The following is a 19981-nucleotide window of genomic DNA, read 5'->3' on the forward strand; positions in this document are numbered from 1 at the left end:
CGCTTGCATAGACACGTTTTAGTGATGTGGCGACACAAACAGCGTTTGTCGGTGTATCAATATTCCCTTTGCGTCAAAGTGTCCCGCTTTCCTCTGAACATATTAGATTATTTACTAGTTTAAAAAAAAAAACACCTTTATGTTTTGGAAATAGATAAGAAATAAATTTTAAGTTACACATGAGACCATGTATTATGGAGGAACATAGTTTTACAAAATAAAGTTTTCATTTTATTCAGAAGTAAAATAACATGATGAAGTAACAATAACTTATACTAGAAACAATAATACCATCCTTAAATTACTGTTTTGAATACCAAAAAAACATTTAAAATATTCTAATCCAAGCTCATAATAATTATTCAGATTATGATCTGACTCATTTTTAGTTTAAAATCTGTTATTTTTTTTATTATTAAATTAAATTTTTATTATTGTAATCTAGCCTGATCTGATACTTTTATTTTCGATTATGTAAATCGTTTTATACATCATGAATAGAGTAATTATACCTTAGTCGAACTGTGATTGATAACTTAAGGATGTATGTACTATAGTTCCAACGAAGGTGTATTGTCCTCTAATAAACATATTTTTCAGGATATGGCTGGAGTGGTAGCCATTTCTGGATCTTATTGCACGGTGGAGCCATATATTGACGCCAAATTTGATGTCCACGTCCAAAAAATTGGAGCTAACTACAAAGCGTTCATGTGAGTTTGTACTTTTTGTTTACTTTAAAAATTTGTTTATGATTTTAATTATTTAAAATCTATTAATTTTTAACCCAGTTTATATTAAACGATTTATATATTTTTGTTTTCTCCTCAGCAGGATAGGATATGTTCTTAAATGCTTTTATTTCATTTTAATCTAAATAAGACTATTACTGACGTTGTACCTACTTAAAGTAGCTGTTTCTTTTCTCACGCTATACATTTTTTACGGTTTTAATTTAAATATCAATACTTTAAATGACACAAGAAAAAAACCTAAATTATTGCTCTTAGTGTTTCTGGGAATAAATTTAGAATTTTTAGGGTTTTTTATTTTTTCTAAATCGTTATTCGCAACTTTTGTTTTATGCGTAGAAAGTAAGAAACTAACGTACGCAACGAAACATTCCTATATTACCGCTAAACTGATCTCAAACGTCAATTTCAAAAACAGATTTTTTTAAACCTTAATATCTATGTACCCACATTTCAAATACATATCTTTCTAATGCAAAAAACAACCGTTAAAATATTTATTGTATTGCCAAGTGTATATTCATAAACTTCTTTTTTTTTTAATTTCTTTTAATAACTTACCATTTAATCTAGCAACAACTTGGGCCTCGACTACAATGGGAAGTAAATAAAGTTATCTTCGACTGTCTATAATCAAAAGTCAATATATGTGTACGAAAATGAGTGTATTTGTATGAAAATTTCAAGTATCTTTATCGGTTGCCTATAATTGAAAATGTTTAAAAAAAAGTATGCATATTCTGATTTTTATACAGAAAACATAATTTGACTTTGTAGATAAAATCGAAGATAAATGTTAACTTCCCATTGTAATCGGGGCCCGGGTCCCGTATTACAACATTTATATTATATTTCTATTTCAGTTATTTATTGACAACTTCTGATGGGATTCCACTGTAATTATAAAATAACTTATATTCAAATACAAGTTATGAATTAAAAATCATTGGTACACTTCCATTTTTTAATTAAACCAATAAGTGCATTCACCCTCTAATACTCTAATGGGTATCTTCAGACTGACTCTTCAGTCTTCATGCCCATAAAAGGGTGAAAGCACAAATTGTTTCAATAAATAAATGGATGTGTGCGAAATATTTTTAGGTTATAACTTGTATTTATAAATCATTTATCTTCAATTTTATCAACAAAAAAATTACGTTTTCGTATAAAAAATAGAGTATGGTAATTTTTTTCAAAACATTTTCAATTACAGGTTACCGACGAAAATACTTCAAATTTCCGTGTTCATAAACACATTTTCGTAGATAAAAATCGATTTTACTTTATACCGTCTCGATATGTACCGATGAAGATAGCGTTTGTAATCGTGATCCAGGGTACGTATTCTGAAGGGAAGTTAAAATTTATCTTTAATTTTACCTACAAAGTAAAATAGATTTTTCCGAAAAATATAATATGTTTGCATTTTTTTTCTAAACATGTTTAATTACCAGTTACCGACGAAGATACTTTGAATTTTCATACAAATATACACATTTACATATATGAACGTTGTTATACAGAAAGCAGTCAGCCATAGAAAAGTGAAACTGAGATAATAGCATCTTTATGAAAAGGGAGAATAATCAAATCTACACTACAGTGGGAATGTTTTTGTCTTTGATAAATGATAAACAATAAATACATAAGTTTTTTTTAGATTACAAAAAAGAATCTTATCATGTTTTTGATTAATTTTAAGGTTTTTTGAAGTACCGCAAGACTTTTGTAGTACTTTGAGTGTTTTTAGCAAATTGAGAAATGCCGTATTTGCTATCGACACTATTTTCAGAAGGTGATTATTACAGATTTTTTTATGAAAGTGGTCTGGCTGTTTTTAGCAAAACGTAAAATTAATCTTACTGCACCCGATTACATCAATATTTCATTTATTCAAAATTGTGGACTGGCTGTTTTCTGCATAACTACGTTCACATGAATATCGATATTAGTTTATACCATCGCAGTATATATCGATGAAGATAGCCGTTCATAATCGCGGACACAGTTCGCTGCAGATGTCAATAAAACAGATACAATTTATTAAAAGCTTACCATATCAATTGAGACCCACCTAGACTCAGGATATGAAATGTAAAATTAAAATTTACGAAATGTTAAAAATATTTCAAACTATGTACTTACTCAAGGCGCACCTAGGAAAGTTTTTTATATTTGATATCTATTTTGTTTGTTCCCAACAACACTCTGATCACATTATTATGAGATCAGCTACGGCAGACTCATAAGAATTATAAATAAACATATTAGTGATTCAATGAGCGATTTAGTCACGATAAGGGTATAATTATTTGCCCGAGGTAATGAAATTATTTAAATCTATAGGTTTATTTACCCCTTTGACATATTATGTAAAATATCACGGCATTTGTCAAGGATAACGAGTAGTGTTTCGCTTATCTGAAATTAAATCACTTACCGATTTTATAATGTCTACCGGTTTCAAGACGTACCCTTCTCTTCGTCAGGACTCTCGCAACATTACTATAATACGCCGTCACCTCAAATAATATTTAGAAAAAAAAAAAAAAAACGCGCACACTAAATATTTACTGATTGCATGTACAATTGAACGTAGTTAGTTAATCAGAAAGCAGCAAGCCATAGAAAAGTGAAACTGAGATAATATCACCTTTGTGAAAAGAGTGAATAATCAAATCTACGGAACAGTTGGAATGTTTTTGACTTTGACAAATGCTTAACAATAAACACATTTGTTTTTTTAAAGATTACAGACAAGAATCTTCATTTAAATTTGTATTTGACTAGTATAGATGATTTTTCAAGTACCGTAAGATTTTTCTAGTCCTGTAGGTGTTTTCTGCATATCGAGAAATGTCATTTTTGTGATCGACACTATTTTCAGAAGGTGATTATTACAGTTTTATGTATGAAAACGACCTGGCTGTTTTTAGCTAAACATAAAATTGACCTTACTTCACCCGATAACACCAATTATCTCATTTTTTCAAAATTGTGGACTGGATGATTTTTGCACAACTTAAATGATTACTCTGTTGTTGTGTATGGATTGGTATGAGATAAGGAAAGGGACGTTGATGACTGAAAAGTATGTTAATTGGTTGATACCTCTAATTTTTATTTGATTATTTCTTAACGTATCTTAATTTAAATTGATTTTTTAAGGTATTATTAGATTTGCGAACTCTTTAAATTTATTATTGTTTTAACATCATAAAATACTCTTTAATTCCTATATTTAAAAAAAATCTACGTGCTCCCAATATAAGTATCTTGATGGACGCAAATCGCACTGTAGACATAAAAAAGTCGGTAAGAGGTTTAACTAATATTTACTAACTTTATTTGAAATTTTTGACCACAAATTTAATGTTTTCAATTTAAATAATAGTTAACACTCATTTTGAATTCTTGAAATGGCTGATTTTTTTATTTATATATTTTATTAATACAGTCATTAATTTACACAAAACGTATGTACATATTTAAAAAAGAAAAATAGTAACAATTTTTTTACAAATCAACTAAAATGAGTCAGTATCTAAAGCGATACCAAATTTCTAAATAAAAATGAAAAAAAAAAACAATGTTTTCTATGGAATAGGTCTTAAGAATAAAAAAATATCGTTTAAACCCACTGTACTATTTACATACATAATATATCCGAACACACACATATGCATGTTCTTACACACACATACTGTACATATAAATACATTAACTGTCCCAAACAATCAGCTTTATGGAGGATATAACTTATTATAAATATTGACAGTTATTATATGATTGTCGGTTTTCATAAAACGTTTCGTGTACAGTGAAAAAAAATATCCCCTCAAAATGTTTTTTTCTGTAAGCTATCTTCATAAAGAAATCACATCCTTTTAAATATATATATATAGGGGAGAGGGTAGATGGTTTGAACACGAGGAGCCTTTGAACAGGCAAAATAGTTGGTCAAATATTTTTATAAAATAGAATATCACTGAGAAGAGAACGCCATTTTGACTTCAGTAGCTTGTAGAAGCAGGTTGTTTGAAGGACATTTTTTAAATACTCACTAGTCGATATGTTACCGCTGTGAGGATATTATTATTTTTTTAAATATATATATATATTTTTTTAATAAATATTTGCGTTCTTATGATTTACCCAAATTTTTAATTTTGATGGCCATATTCAACGAGTTGTCAATAACTCACTATCTAGTTGGGATAGAGTAAGATTCGAACCACTGACCTTTGGTCCGTAAGTCCGAGACACTAGCCACAGGACCACAACCCGATTTATATTATAACACAATATTTTTAACATATATATTTATTTATTTTTATTTCTTGTTTTACAAAACATTTTTGTTTTTAAATATAAATACCTCACTGGGCACAACCCGTGTCGAGGCATTCATTTACATAATTTAATAAATACTCATGGTGTCTAAAAATATATATAAAATAATACATATGCATACTTAAATCTACAGAGATATAGGTATATACACAAATAATCGTAGGAAAAAAAAATAGTAATATTATAGTACACCTCACATATTTAACTATTATGCAGACATTAGGTCAAGTAACAAGCTACTGTCGTAGGCAACTTTACATCGGCAAGTTCCTGATGGCCCAACATCCGCACAAATGCCAAAAATACATTGCATATATTCATTAAGACATTGTGTTAATACAAATACAAAACATGAAATGCAAAAATAATTTTAAATAAACAAGTCTACTGCTTTGGTGGGGTGACCATCTCAATACAGTTTTCGGGACCCAAATCAAGTAGTCAATTTTTTACAAATAATTTAAATTGCTCAAGATTTTTATTTACTCTTGTGGCAAATGGTATATACTTAAGTAATGTTATCAAAAACTCATTTTTCATTTTTTTTTTTTTAACTGAGATCCCGGGGAGGCTTTGAAGAATGTAGTATGGGAGCCTTTAAATGCCGTTCGAAACCTTCTCATAATGTTCAAAACCTCTCATATTTACCGTTTTTTATTAGATTTTTGGCTACATCGTGTCTAAAAAATACAAAAAAGAGCATCAGAAAGAGATGTTTTTTTTTTGTTTTTTGACAATATACATAAGAAGTAAAACAAAGTATTCAAAAAATAAAGCATAACTACATTGCAATGAAATACATATTGATATTAAAAATAGTTTTAAAAAAATCCCACAAAGGCCTGGCCTGTTCGTGGGTATCCAAAAAAATGTTAATGAATTTTTCCTTCTGTAATAAATAATGGACAGTTATAATATTTTTGTGTAACATAAGAAAGACAAAATAAAATATTCTGTAAAAGATTATATGGTATTTTTTATAGTAATTAAAAAAGTAAATAAAAAAATATTTAAAAAACCATAAAAAATATTCCTTATTATTAAAGGGCAACAAAATATATCATAGAAAAAAAGAGTTCATATCTTTAGTTTGAATCCAGGATAGTGCGTGTTTTTTAGAAGAAGGAAAATTTTGAAAGTTTAATATTAATGAAATATTATGAATAATAAATAGTAATTTATTTTTTTTAATTTTGGGCTTATAAAATATGCATGTCTCTGTGCAAGCCTCGTTTTACAATGTGGTATTTCTAACACACGATTCCTTCTTTAACTGTTGACCCTTTTTTTACTTATTATCCTATGCGTCACGTGCAAAGCAGTAGAGAGAAAAATATTTTGTTTAACATGTATTATTATTGCCAAAAAAAAATCCCGCTAAATTATTTTTCAATCGTTAATCAGTGAACTTCAATGTTACCGCTTGATTCGTTTTTAAAAATATATTTTTAAATTCCTATAAACGTATTATTTTATTTTCGATTCTAATTTGTAATATGTGATATTTATTTTTTACGGACATAATTTAAATGACTTGGGAAAATTTATAGATAACCATAAATTTAGTTATTTTTTTATCATCGTCATTCCTTCATTTTCACACCTAATAATGCATAAGACACTGCATCGGTTCATCAATCGCAGGGTGTCTTGATATGTTTTTGCTGCACAAAGGTAAAATGATCAATCTTACGCTTCAGGTGCCGGTCCAGGGACTATGATATATTCCACTTTAAAAACACCGTTTTAAATAAATATTTCATGTCAAGCGTGTCGGGAATCAAACCCGCGATCCATGATAAGCAAACGCTCTGACTGTGCATTATGAGTCGGACAAATATTTTTGCATTGCTAAAATAATTAAGTTGTTTCCTAAATTATATAACATGTATTTAATTATAAAGGACAGACAAAGCCCCGAGATTCATGAATATTGTTTGTAGTTTGTATTATGGATAACTTATTTGGCCAACTTTTGCCTGCTAGTGTCCATAAATCTATAGTATTAACATGCGATATTATAAAAATATAACCATAGTCCACAGAAAACAGACGGACAGAAACAAAGTTTGTGGTGGTGTGGTTTTTATAACAGAAACAAAATGATCTTTCACCGTCCATCGCATGCTAACCATATTTGTGTGAGAAGCTGGTTACTTGCATGTAGGGTAGGGTGCTCAAAGTCTCTAAGAATGCGCACTTTTTTGGTTTTATGTCTGTATCTGGTAATAAACACAAAATTTAAATGATTTTTTTACTTTTAGTATTGAGTCGTCATTAATCTATTGTACAAGTGTTAATACTCGTATTAAAAAACCTTTTTGAATTGTAGGGAAAAAAGCAATAATTAAATACATAATCAACAATTTTGCCAACTCTTGCAGACCCATGTTGCAAGAGTACGCACTATACCAAGCGATCACATGCTCAGCATTCAAATGTCCCGATGCAAAAGTACGTGAAAGTCGTACACCTATTGTGCCACCATTCAAAGCGTAATTTTATTTTATTAACATAAATGGCAAATCTGCCTTTTACAAACATTTATAATACTAACATATTTGGCTAACTGTATTTATTTTTTTAAACATATATTTCCTTATACCCAAGATTTATAAAAAAAAAAAAACCTAAAAATTTTACAAGACTTATATTAAAAAAATTAACCTAAAAATTATACAGCATATTCAGTAGAAAGTTTAAATAATAAAACACATTAAATTTAGTCATCTCTTATAGACTACAGTTCTAAGCATCCAGGACGTTTCCAACTCTGTTTTTTGGGGGAACTTTTAGTTTTTTAAACGTTTTGGCTTTATAATGTAGACTTTTTTTTCTTTTCTCTCTTCTTCTTTTATTTGAAGTTGTTTTTTTATGGCAAACTCTGTATTACTTGTAAGTTCATACTTCTTTTGGTGGACTTTTTATTTGTCGAGCGTGATTAACAAGATATGGAGCCAAAAAAAAAATGGAGGTTGAAGCAACTGGTGCTTCTAGTGGTAATATTGAAAGCAATGCTGGATGCAAATATGCCTAAAGAAGTCACAAAAAATGTTTTCAAGTCATTTGCAAAGATTTGATTTAGACAAACCTAATTTAGCCGCTAGTTTTGCTTTTTTCTTCATCTAGTTGTTTACGAGCTTACTCTATGGTGACTACGCTACAATTTATAATTTACTTTTTTTTTTACTTCCAGACTTACTAAAATATTGAATCGAAATTAGAAAACGAAAAAAAAACTAAAACAGTAAAGTACAAAACCATTGTTTCATGGTATGCAAATGCATATATTGCGCACTCTTGCAATCTACCCTACAGTATCAATAATAATGATAACAGCACTCGAATATCAATAAATAATTCTAGTGCTGTTATCAAGTTAAAATTGTCGAACATGCTTCCGAATGCAGTCACTTACTTTACATTGGTGTCGTAATAAATCAATATTAAGTATGTTAAAATGGCTTTTGCCTTAAATTCCACACTTAAAAAATTAAAAAAGGTCAAATTTAAACATTTTACCTTAAAATCGGAATATTGTGAAAATTAGATCCTTATGAATGCAGCACGTGCACCCGCTAGGACTGTCAAAATAGTACTTAAACGTTCCGCTAGGGCTTCTACTTTTCTAGAATGATCTATGCGTACTCTTGGGGCACCCTGCCCTACACGAACAGTTGGTATAATTAGCACCGAAATGTCCTAATAAAACGAACAAATTGTTGTTTACTTTGGGTGGGTTCAGAGCACGACTTTTTAATATCGTCCGAATACACGCCATGACACTGATCCGAAAAACATATTATTATCTACATTTCAGAAATAATATTTACACTCATTCATGAAAAATTCTTACGTGGATCGAAGCACTATTTATAAATTGGACGTCATGGGTCAGAATACAAATCAATCGTACATCGTACACAATATTGAGCGAATTACGTTTCCGCGTATGTTTCTATTTCGTCGAAGTGTTTATTTAATAAGATTAACTCACTACTTGAGGCGAATATCTCTAATGATGTAATATTTTATCGGTACTCGGTACTAGAGCGTTCTGGATTTACTTTCTGAACATTTCTGTGAATTTATTACTTGGATTGCGGAACTAAACGTCTAATTTTTATCTAGTCTCCTTCCTTCATGATGCAACGGGGGCGATGCATTGGACCGGTGCAGAGTTTCTGAAACATAAATTATCGACGCCATATATATATATTTTTTTAAATTTTAAAATTTCATTGATAAACCTTTAAAGGTTACCATAGAATTAAGAATAGTCCAGAAGAGGCGTAGAATCATATTTGAATACATCGGACTGTGTCCAACTTAGAGTTTATATACTCTAAGGTGTCCAATAATTCCCCCACTATGCCCTACTTTCGCCGCGCGCATTCGTGAGGTCGCAGCGTAATGTTGCTTAATGGGAAAAAAAAATCATAACACAAATGTAAGGTAAAAAAAAAACAATCTGTTAATTTCTCTAAAATTTTATTGTGCACGCGGAAATATTGATTGACACAACAGAGTAAATAAGTAAAGGGTCATTTAATAAAAGTAAATGAATTAATGAACTTTAAATTTGAAATATAAAACAAATTTTATTTTACATAAAACGGATATTTTTATATCATGTTAAATAATATTTGATGTTTTGAAGATAATGTCGGTCAAATGTTCACCACGGAGTTGTTTAATCCGAGATCTAATTTTCATTCATTCTCTCATTAGATAAGCAAAATAGGGTAAAAAAAATTACTACTCTGGCAACACTTACGAAATTTCCATTTTGTTTCTTCGACAATCTGACAGATGAAAAAATAATTCAATTTTTAAGTAACGCATTTGTTATATACACATTCATTTGCTAATAACACATGAAATGTGAGTGCAACCTGTTTCTTTAAGATCTTAGCAGTATTTCTACACTTCAAAAGGACACAACACGGCATAGTTGAATTCAAATCAGGAGTTGCGTACTGAGCGACGTCTACAAAGAAACTAATGGGTCAAAACGTAAACCTACTTATTTATAAGTAGTTGAGTCGCCTTCTGTTTAATGTGCGTACGCGGTTTCTGGACTATTCTTAATTCTATGCAGGTTAAAAAAATTTGACAAAATATTTTTAGTTTTGAAATTAACATTCTCTTCTTAATGATAATATTTTTAACGTCTTTTGTAAAGGTTGTCTAAGTCTTTTGCTTAGTTTTGGCTGGTAGTTGATTGTATAATTTCAGTCCATGGTTTATTAGTCTCGACTGTCCTTTTCTCGTTTTAGAAGGTTTAGAAGGTTGTTTATGATATTTTTCTGATATTTTCGTATTGTGTCCATGTTTAGTACATTTTTTTTCAAATTTTAGTTCTTTGTCTACAATTAAATCCATAGCTAATTTATGAATAAATTTTAAGGATTCTAGTTTAAAGAGTCCAGTTACATTTAATTGTTTAGTTTGTTCAAAAAGTTCTTTGGTTGCTGTTAGATAGGGTAGGTCATATACTAACTTTAATATTTTATTTTGCTGTCTTTGTAGTCTGTTTATGTCATTTTGATTTCCGGTCCTCTATTGTAGTTACAGATAACATATTTGAGTTTTTACATAGGCTTCGTACATTAGATTTTTTTCCGTTTTTGGAACAAAGTTTTTGGTTTTAACAAAATGACTCGATAATGTCGCCACTTTGCTAATTAAATTGTTGATATGAATTGTCTATGTCAATTGTCTGTCTATTGTTAGACCTAAGTATTCAACATGTTCAATTTCAGTCAGTCGTTCATTATTTATGTAAGCATCTACTTTATGACATTTTTTACTAGAATCAAAATGAATAATATTGCTTTTTTTTTCATTAAGTATAAGTTAGTTTGTAATTGTCCATTTAGTCAACATAATTAGGTCTTTGTTTATGTCGTTGTTTGTCAATACGTCTGTTTGTTTTTTTTTAGAATAGTCCAATGTCGTCGGCATACATAATATTTCCTTTAAAATTGTACAGTGATAAGTCGTTAATATATAATAGTGGACCCAAAATAGATCCTTGTGGTACTCCAAAATTTACTGTTTGTGTTTTACTTTTTTTTTTCATTTACAAAGGTATACTGCTTCTGATTTGTTAAGTATGAATCGTCAACTCGTGCGCTGCCCAGAGTAAAGATATTGAAATTAAAATACGTGCACTAATGATGTCAACGTCTTTCGTTGGTTTTCCTCGGAATTAAACCCGAGACCTCATGCAAATAGTTTAATTCGGTAATTACTATGCAACGAAGGTTAAATGATACCAAAGACTATCACATTTTGCTGTTTCCCAACAAAAATGTTACGAGCAAAAACATAATTTGAGTTTGACCGAATAAAGACGAGTAAAATTTGTAGAAAAATATGAGATAGGTTATTTTAACTCTTGTGTGGCTGTGGTATAACACAAGTATACCAGGATACAAAACTTGATATATATCAACAATATTTTGAGTTTGTCCAAATTTTCGTAGACAAGGACTGGATTCAACTCCCTGGGGAGCTGATAACATTAACATATTACAACAGAGATGAAAAACATATATTAGATAACATTAGATAGTAGTCTAAGAAGTATAGAAATGGAAAAAAATAAAATTTTCAGGCGTTGCCTAGTATGTAGGTGAAATAATTCAATCACACAAATCTCACCCGCATAAATAAAGGTTTCAGCTCTTCAACTTCACAAACATCAACAGATGAAAGAATTGAAGGAATATAGATGTTCAAATAAGGGCAGAATGGTGAATGTTACACAGTGTGTAAAGTGGCCACTTAAACCAGCCAATGACAGGTCATAAGCTCTGTAGATGCCTAGACTTCTATATTACCTTCCCTGAAATGTTCTTCATCTCTGTTGTAATATGTTAATGTTATCAGCTCCCCAGGGAGTTGAATCCAGTCCTTGTCTACAAAAATTTGGACAAACTCAAAATATTGTTGATAAATTCACCTGGTCCATGAAGAAGTATAGAAATGGAAAAAATAAAATTTTCAGGCGTTGCCTAGTATGTAGGTGAAATAATTCAATCACACGAATGTCACCCGCATAAATAAAGGTTTCAGCTCTTTAACTTCACAAACATCAACAGATGAAAGAATTGAAGGAATATAGATGTTCAAATAAGGGCAGAATGGTGAATGTTACACAGTGTGTAAAGTGGCCACTTAAACCAGCCAATGACAGGTCATAAGCCCTGTAGATGCCTAGACTTCTATATTACCTTTTCTGAAATTTTCTTCATCTCTGTTGTAATATCTTGATATATATCTCGTATTTATTTAAATGATGACGTTGTATTTTTTTAAATCTTAAAATAAACATTTTCACACCGGATTTGGAAAGTAAGATTAGTTTAAATATGCTGAATTTTAATACAAAAAATATTTATCCTTGTCACGCGAAGAACAGTTATTATACGAATGAAAGTAATGCTTATATCATAATAAATATAATAATAAATGTTTTACTGTATAAAAAAGAGCACGAAAATAGAACTTATAACAAGGAAGATAGAACGCTTATTCTGTGGCCAGTATTTGTGTGAAAGAGACCAAAACAAAATAAGGAATTCGTTCAATCAGTCGGTTATTGGCAGTGAGCAGAAGTGCGCGTTAGTAAAATGACCGGCATATTTTTGTATAATCGGCCTAAATTATATTACAATTTTTATAACATATGGGAACGAAATTATTTCACAGTATCTCTATTTCATTTTTCTTCAAATTTTTGAACTTCACAATATTCTATCTTTTGCTTGAAGTAACACGAAGTTACATCACCACGTGTAAAGTCATTTTTCAGCACAGCCTTTTAAAAAAGAACTCCCAAGTTTGTATGAAAATTTTACAAAAATGAAATTACGATTGATTCTTCAACTATATATTACTTGATTTTATCCATGCGTAGGCACCTAACAATAATGATTGAACTGATATGTTCACATATTTTATTGTCAGTGTCCGGGCGGATTGAGAATACAGTCCTGTGCACGAAATGAAACTAGAATGTTGGACGAATGTTTTTTACTCGATAGCTGCTCTCAGGTAAAAATCCTAAAAAAGTAAATAAGTTGAAGAAACGTCGGCCTCGTGGTGTAGTGGTTAGCGCGTTCGCCCACCGTGCTTGAGGTTCGGGTTACCTGGGTCCGTATTACAATGGGAATTCAACATTCATCTTCAACTTTATCTACAAAGTAAAATTAAGTTTTCTTTTTGAAAAGTGCAATTTGTCTTCAGGGATAAAACCTTAGAGCACAACTAAATTCTATGAGGTAGTCCACTTTTTATTTGGTAATAGACTGTTAAACTAAGGTAATTTTTTTTTTATCATCGTATTATTAGCGCTATGATTTTTTTTAAATTTTGTATTTATGGAATTACTGCTCGTGTGACGTCTTAAGTTCTCATTCGGTTCTTCTGGGTCGGTTTTGCCGATTGGTTCGTTGAATGGAAATCTTACACAACGCTCTTATCGTTGGTTTACTAATATGAACTAGTGACGTCGTTCAAAGTAGCCTATTTTAATTTTTAAAAAAAATCATATTTTTTTCGTACGTTTTCGAGAAACTTTGCCGCACAGTTTAATGCTCTAATTATTATTGCGCGTAAGAAAACATTTTTGTATCCAATTTCCCGTAGGACTGAAGTTCCTCATTGGATAGATAAAAAATCCTTGTGTCAAATGTTGTATAATAATAAATTCTACTACGATATTAATACATGCTCAAAGGATAATATTATATATTTCGAATGAGTTATTTAACATATCTGATTCTTATTTTGCGTTTTTCATCCTTGACTAATATTTTTTTGAAAAAGTGTTTATTTTGCTCTTGTGACGTAGATCAAACCACTTTAATGAATGAACAGGAAATGAAATTACACAGAGGATAATTTTCGGGTCGAAATATGTACCGTAGTCTTTTAAAATTATTTCTTCTACCGAAAATATAAATGCGTATCAAATTTAATTGGCATTTTCACGTGATATTGAAAACATTTTATTTGTTTAGCTATATGAAAAAAATATATAAGATCTAATCATGTTATGTCTCATCTGGGAAGTGTAGGTAATCATCATCGGGTAAGTTCGGGTTAATTTTAAACTTGTTTCCAGTTTAATTTTTTAAGTAGGGTTTAATTCCTTTATAGTGCCGTCATAATAAATAAAGATGTTCCTACATAAAACCAAAAACGGAGAAAATGAATATTTTGTAACTCGGAAATTGAAAAATTTGGTGTATGAAAAATATTACAAAAATTAAGTATATTTTTATGCGACAGTATGTATTATGGTTTGCTCTAACGGAATATGTATAAATTTTAATAAATTTTACGTTATACATATTTAAAAATTAACATTTTCATTTTCTTTTTAGTAAAAAAATACATGAAAATATCTTATGCTGCAATGAATATACGTTTCTGGCTAGAAACGTCCTTTTAATTTAGTAATTAAGTAAATGTTTTTCTTTCTCGGTGTTGTAATATGCCAAATAGATTTTATCAACTCAATAAAAAAGACGTTACTGACCATTTACTGCTTTTCAAACTAGTAACGCCGACCTAATAATCAATTAAATTCGAAATTACCAGCAGATGCGGCCATTATAAATTTAATTCAATATATTCATTTCAGATGTTTTCAAAACGGAATAAAAGAAAAAATAAGTCAATTACCTATATTTTACAAAACAAAGTATTTTAGTATTTTAATCAGTCTTTTTTAATTATATAAGTCAGAACAGCCTTTTATATATAGTAATCTTCGAGACTTTTTGCAGTTAAGTCTCATTTATTAGTGAAAATAATAGGGTTGTGGTTATTTTAGGGAGATAATTCAAGTACCAGTAGATGCGTATTTTTTTCTTGGTTCCGAATGTATTTAACTCATTTTCGAAAAAAATGTTAGATGCGTCCTTCTTTCTTATGACAGCAGTATATAGTATTTTGTCGGCCTCGTGGTGTTACGGTAAGCGCGTTTACCTACCATGCAAGAGGTCTCGGGTTCGATTCCTGACATGGTTGATATGAAATATTTATTGAAAAGGGTGTTTTTACACTAGAATGTTTTGTATTCCCTGGACTGGTAAGGTGAAGCGTAATACTGATAATTTTACCTTCATGTAACAAAAACGATCAAGATACACTGCAATTAGTGTACCCATGCAGTGCCCTATGCACCATTAGGTCTCGAAAAGGAATAATTAAAAATTAACATATTTTATTTTTGAGTGTCCCTTTTTCTTTTTTTATGCGGTAGTGTTGTCGATGACTAGTATTATATATGTGTTTATTAATGTAAAAAAACTCTGACCTTCTAAAAAAAGTGAAATAATTCTCTAGACTATGAATAACTCGGTAATTCATTTTAAAGGTTCAGTTTAACATTTTACTTTTGCTCTTTTTCTTCTGTTTTCAAATTTTAAATTATTCCTTGTTTTCAGGCGTAAATCAATTTCTGGAAACTGGAAGACAAATCAGGGATCTGCAATGCTGGAGCAACTCACCATGACTGAGAGATACAAGACATGGATCGATGAGGTAGGAAACATTTAACACTATTTTAGAATCTCGGTTAGCTGACCAAACCTTATCTGCGTAATTAATTAATTATGTCAATCATAATCATTATTGACTATATATGAAATTTCTAATTGCCAAAAACGCGAAAGAGTACGAAATGGTTTTTTTCAAAGCAGGCTTAGCTATTCATTTATAATGTACATGTTATTTTAAAACCGATTACTAATTAATAAATTTAAATATAATTATAAATTTAATTTGATTATGATTACTATTATTTAAAAAACTGAAAATTATTTTAAAAACGTTTTGACTTTTGTAAGTAAAGATATTACGCCTAGACAGGGTGTTCTTTAAACCCTGTCACATCCGAAGCCACGATGATCAGTAGGAGCAAGAAGACATATTGGCACATTAAAATAAATTTTTAGAACGAATAAGATTTACAAAAATAAAATATTAAAAAAAAAACAAATGGTTGCTTACTTCTGCAGAGGAGAAACGAGGAGGGGAGAGGGGAAGTCTGATAAACCGTCAACAGTGTGGCCGCGCCCCCCTCGCTTCTCATCTGCAGAAGAAAGCAACCATATGTTTTTTCAAATATTTAATTTTAAAAAAAATTCTTCTTTCTAAATATTTTTTTTAATGTGCTAATATGTCTTCATGCCCATACTGATCATTGTGGTTTCGGATGTGGCAGGGTTTAAAGAATATCTGTATATATATATATATATTTTTTTTTTTTTTTCAATTTTAAAAAACCCGTTAGGGTTACATTAGAAATTTAATATTGTCTAGTCATTTTATGTCTCGTCTAGTCTAGTTAGTTCAGTCATCGTGTGCTTTTTCAGATTGATTTTAATTTTGTCTCCAGTAAAAGTTTTCAAGTAGTAAGGTAAGTCGTTGTAGTGTTTAAGTCCATTATGTAGTATTTTTGAATGTCCTGTGTTTGTCTTTGCTTTTTCAATATGATAGTGTTGTTGTTGTCTGGTGGTATATTTGTGTATGTCAGCATTTTTGGCTAATATTATGTCGTCGTCTTGTATGTTTCCCAGTGTTATTTTGTGCACAATTTTTAAGGTCTCAATTTTAGTCAAGTAGTTAATGTCAAACTGGTGTGTTTTTTTTGTACAGTTCAGTCGCAAAGGTCAGGTAGGGTAGGTCGTATGTTAGTTTAAGAATTTTGTTTTGTTGTCTTTGTATTCTCGTTATGTCTGTCTTGTTACCAGTTCCCCAGAAGGCGATCATGTAACTCAATTTACTTTTGTCATAGGCTTCGTACATCATATTTTTTTCCTTTCTTGGTATAAAATCTTTAATTTTGTAGAAGAGGCTATGTAGTGATGCCATTACTTTAGTGAGTCCGTCTATGTGTTTTGTCCATTTTAATTGTCTGTCTATTGTGAGTCCTAGGTAAGTCACATGTTCTAGTTCTTTCAGAGTTTCGTTGTTTATTTTTATGTTCATGTTAATACAACTTACTATTAAAATAATATAAATATAGTCTTTTAGTGCTTATAAATAATCAACTGGGGGTATTATTTTACGAACTCTTTTTTTCTGATAACAAATTTAATAACTACCTACGTAAAAGTATTGTAGTGATTATGTATGTATACATTTTAGTGATTTTCTACTGGGTTTCTATTGAGTGAATATCCATCTATCGACTTACCGTGAAACTACGACATTCAATGAAACATTTTTCTCTGTAGTTACCATAATGTCCGTTTGGTGTCGTTGGTATTTGTCAAAATTTAATTTATAAAAAATCGTTGTTCTTAAATAATTAATATTTTTAAAAAAACTGAATAATAATTTTAAAATATTTGACTGTCTATTTGAAAAAAATCTTAATTTATTTTTATATTTTTTTAAAATACAAGTTAAGTCCTAATTTAACGTGTATTTTCCGGCAATTAAATTTAAAATGAATTTTTTAAATATCCAGCATAAAAGCGCATTATTTAAATTTTTATCTATTTCAGTTTAACTAAGTTTAAACGATTAATTGAATATTTCTTTACGTCTAAAGTTTTGTTCAGTTAGAATAAAAATTTATAGTCAAATTAAAATGTATAAACCTAAGAGTAACACGCCTCTGGCTAATAGAGTCGCCTATGCGTGGAAAAACCATTCAATGGTTATAAAGCACGAATTTAGCTACAGATTACAGCAATACAACGGGCAGTAGGTACTCGGGTCGAGAATTGCATGCGCAAACCGAAACCGTCCGTTACACGTTTGTTGTTAAACTAAAAACTAAACGAAAAATTCGGATCGCTTTTGTTCCATACGATAGAGCTAAAGAAATGGCTTAAAAGTTATTTTGTAAAACAGAGTATGTTATATATATGTCAATGTTGGTCAAACCGAAATTCTCAATGTATTTTTTTCACTACGCTAAACCGTTGTACTTTTACGAAAAACTTTTTCGTGATTCAGTAAAAAACTTTTTTTAAATAATCGTATTTTGTAGGAGATTTTTTTCGAGCTTCAGTAAGCACAATATTACGCAATTATACGTAGAATGTGCCTCACCTCTAGGCCCCCCCAAATCCAGAAAATTGGTCTTTTTATTTATATACGAAAATGTGTTTATTTGTATTAAAAATTCAAGTATCTTTGTTGGTCACCTGTCGTTGAATCTGGAACAAAATAAAAGTGGGTAGTAATTAAATAGTACCCAAGAAAAATAATTGTCAATAGGATACGCGGTCTCATTTTTCTTAATACGAACGTATTTTCGTATTTTTTCCAAAGATTATAGCACTATAGCAATCATTCTTTTACACAATGGCGTGTTCCCATTCTTTTGATTTTTCGATAAATTGTTTCCTATGGTAAGGACTATATAAAAGCCCTCTAAAGCGCCCAGTTTTATTTTCGGACGCACAGTATACAAATATGACAAATATTTTTGAAAAACGTTGAAGTACCGACCTACCGACTCAGAAAATTTATATTTTAGTGACTGACTGAAACAAGATTTTCGATACTGATACCGAATTTCAGCTTGTGTTCTAGTTTCGGTCGACACCGAAACCGAACTTAAGTTTCAGTTTTGAAATTGCAATAATTTAAAATGTATTTAAAATTTATGTGCGCGGGTCAAGATAAACAACGTTTGTGCAGTACAAAATATATAAAAAAAATTGAACACTTTAAACTATAATATAACTTAAATTTACCTCAAAGTGGACATACAATAAGTATGCTTTAAACCAGCGATATGGCAGCGGACTTAAAAAAATCAATAGTACCTACTTATAAATAATTATTTTGCAATTAAAATTTTAGTACTTTGTAAAAATTCATGTGTTTTTATTTCTAACAATATTTTTTATTTGTAATTAAGATCTTATTTTTATACTTCCAGGTGAGCGAAATGTTTGGGGGTTTGGAGATATGCGCTCTTGAAGTTGTGGTGGGGAAAGACGGACGAGAATATATCATAGAAGTAAATGATAGCGCATTGTCTCTTATGGGAGAGACACAAGAAGATGATCGACGTCACATCGCTGATCTAGTTGCTCAAAGAATGCAGGTAAATAATGCAACCATTTAGATTTATTATGACTCTAAAGTTAATGTGGTTTATACAAATGTAAAATAAATAGGTGTAGCTATTGGTTTATACAAATGTAAAATAAATAGGTGTGGCTATAATGTACTTTAAAGCAAAAAATATTTTTTAAGTTAAAAAAACAAAAAAAAACATAAAAACTAGAAGTATGTAATTATGAACGGTCTTCCCCTTCAGAGAAAACTAAATTCACGATCATTATTGATATATTTGTGACCTCTTTATAATTACACTCGTTTTAAATTCAGAATACGTGCCGGCCAGGAGGCAACGTGCCAACCCGCTCTGGTTCTCGAGCGGGCTCGGTGACTTCCCCGACCGAGGAGCGGGCCGCGCCCCCCGGGGGCCCCCCGCCCGGGCCCCCTCCTGCGGGGCCCGCCTCCATGGCCGGGGCGCCAGCCACCGGGGAAAGGCCCCTGCCCCCCATCCCAGCGGAACCAGACCACCCGCCGCCGGGTAACCCCGCACTGTCGTCGATTGGAAGAAGAGATTCTCAAGGTACTCGTACGTATGCTGGGCGGAAAATTAAATTGCTGTAAATAAATACCAATGAGGAAGTTCGGTGCAACGGGAAATTGCATATAAAAAATGTTTTATTGCGCGCAGTAAAAATAAGAGCATTTAATTGTACAGCGAAGTTTTTTTACTACTACTACTACTTTGAACAACGTCACTAGTTTTTCTAAATCAACTAATGACAGAGTGTTGCGATACATTTACGGTTACTAGAAAGCCAACCCAC

At 30.6% G+C, this 19981-nt stretch overlaps 1 protein-coding gene across 1 annotated transcript in view; it reads left to right on the plus strand.

The window, feature by feature from the left end:
* Syn (synapsin) overlaps positions 1-19981 on the plus strand; it is a 147863-nt gene that overhangs the window by 122919 nt on the left and 4963 nt on the right. Inside the window, exons 7-10 of the mRNA XM_088224553.1 lie at positions 601-713; positions 15575-15671; positions 19033-19200; positions 19488-19737. Coding sequence (XP_088080679.1) covers positions 601-713; positions 15575-15671; positions 19033-19200; positions 19488-19737 — 628 coding nt within the window. The remainder of the gene's footprint in view (positions 1-600; positions 714-15574; positions 15672-19032; positions 19201-19487; positions 19738-19981) is intronic.

This window comes from Micrasema longulum, unplaced genomic scaffold, assembly GCF_059751315.1.
Source record: "Micrasema longulum isolate JH-2025_06_02 unplaced genomic scaffold, ASM5975131v1 h1tg000294l, whole genome shotgun sequence".
NCBI lineage: Eukaryota > Metazoa > Arthropoda > Insecta > Trichoptera > Brachycentridae > Micrasema > Micrasema longulum.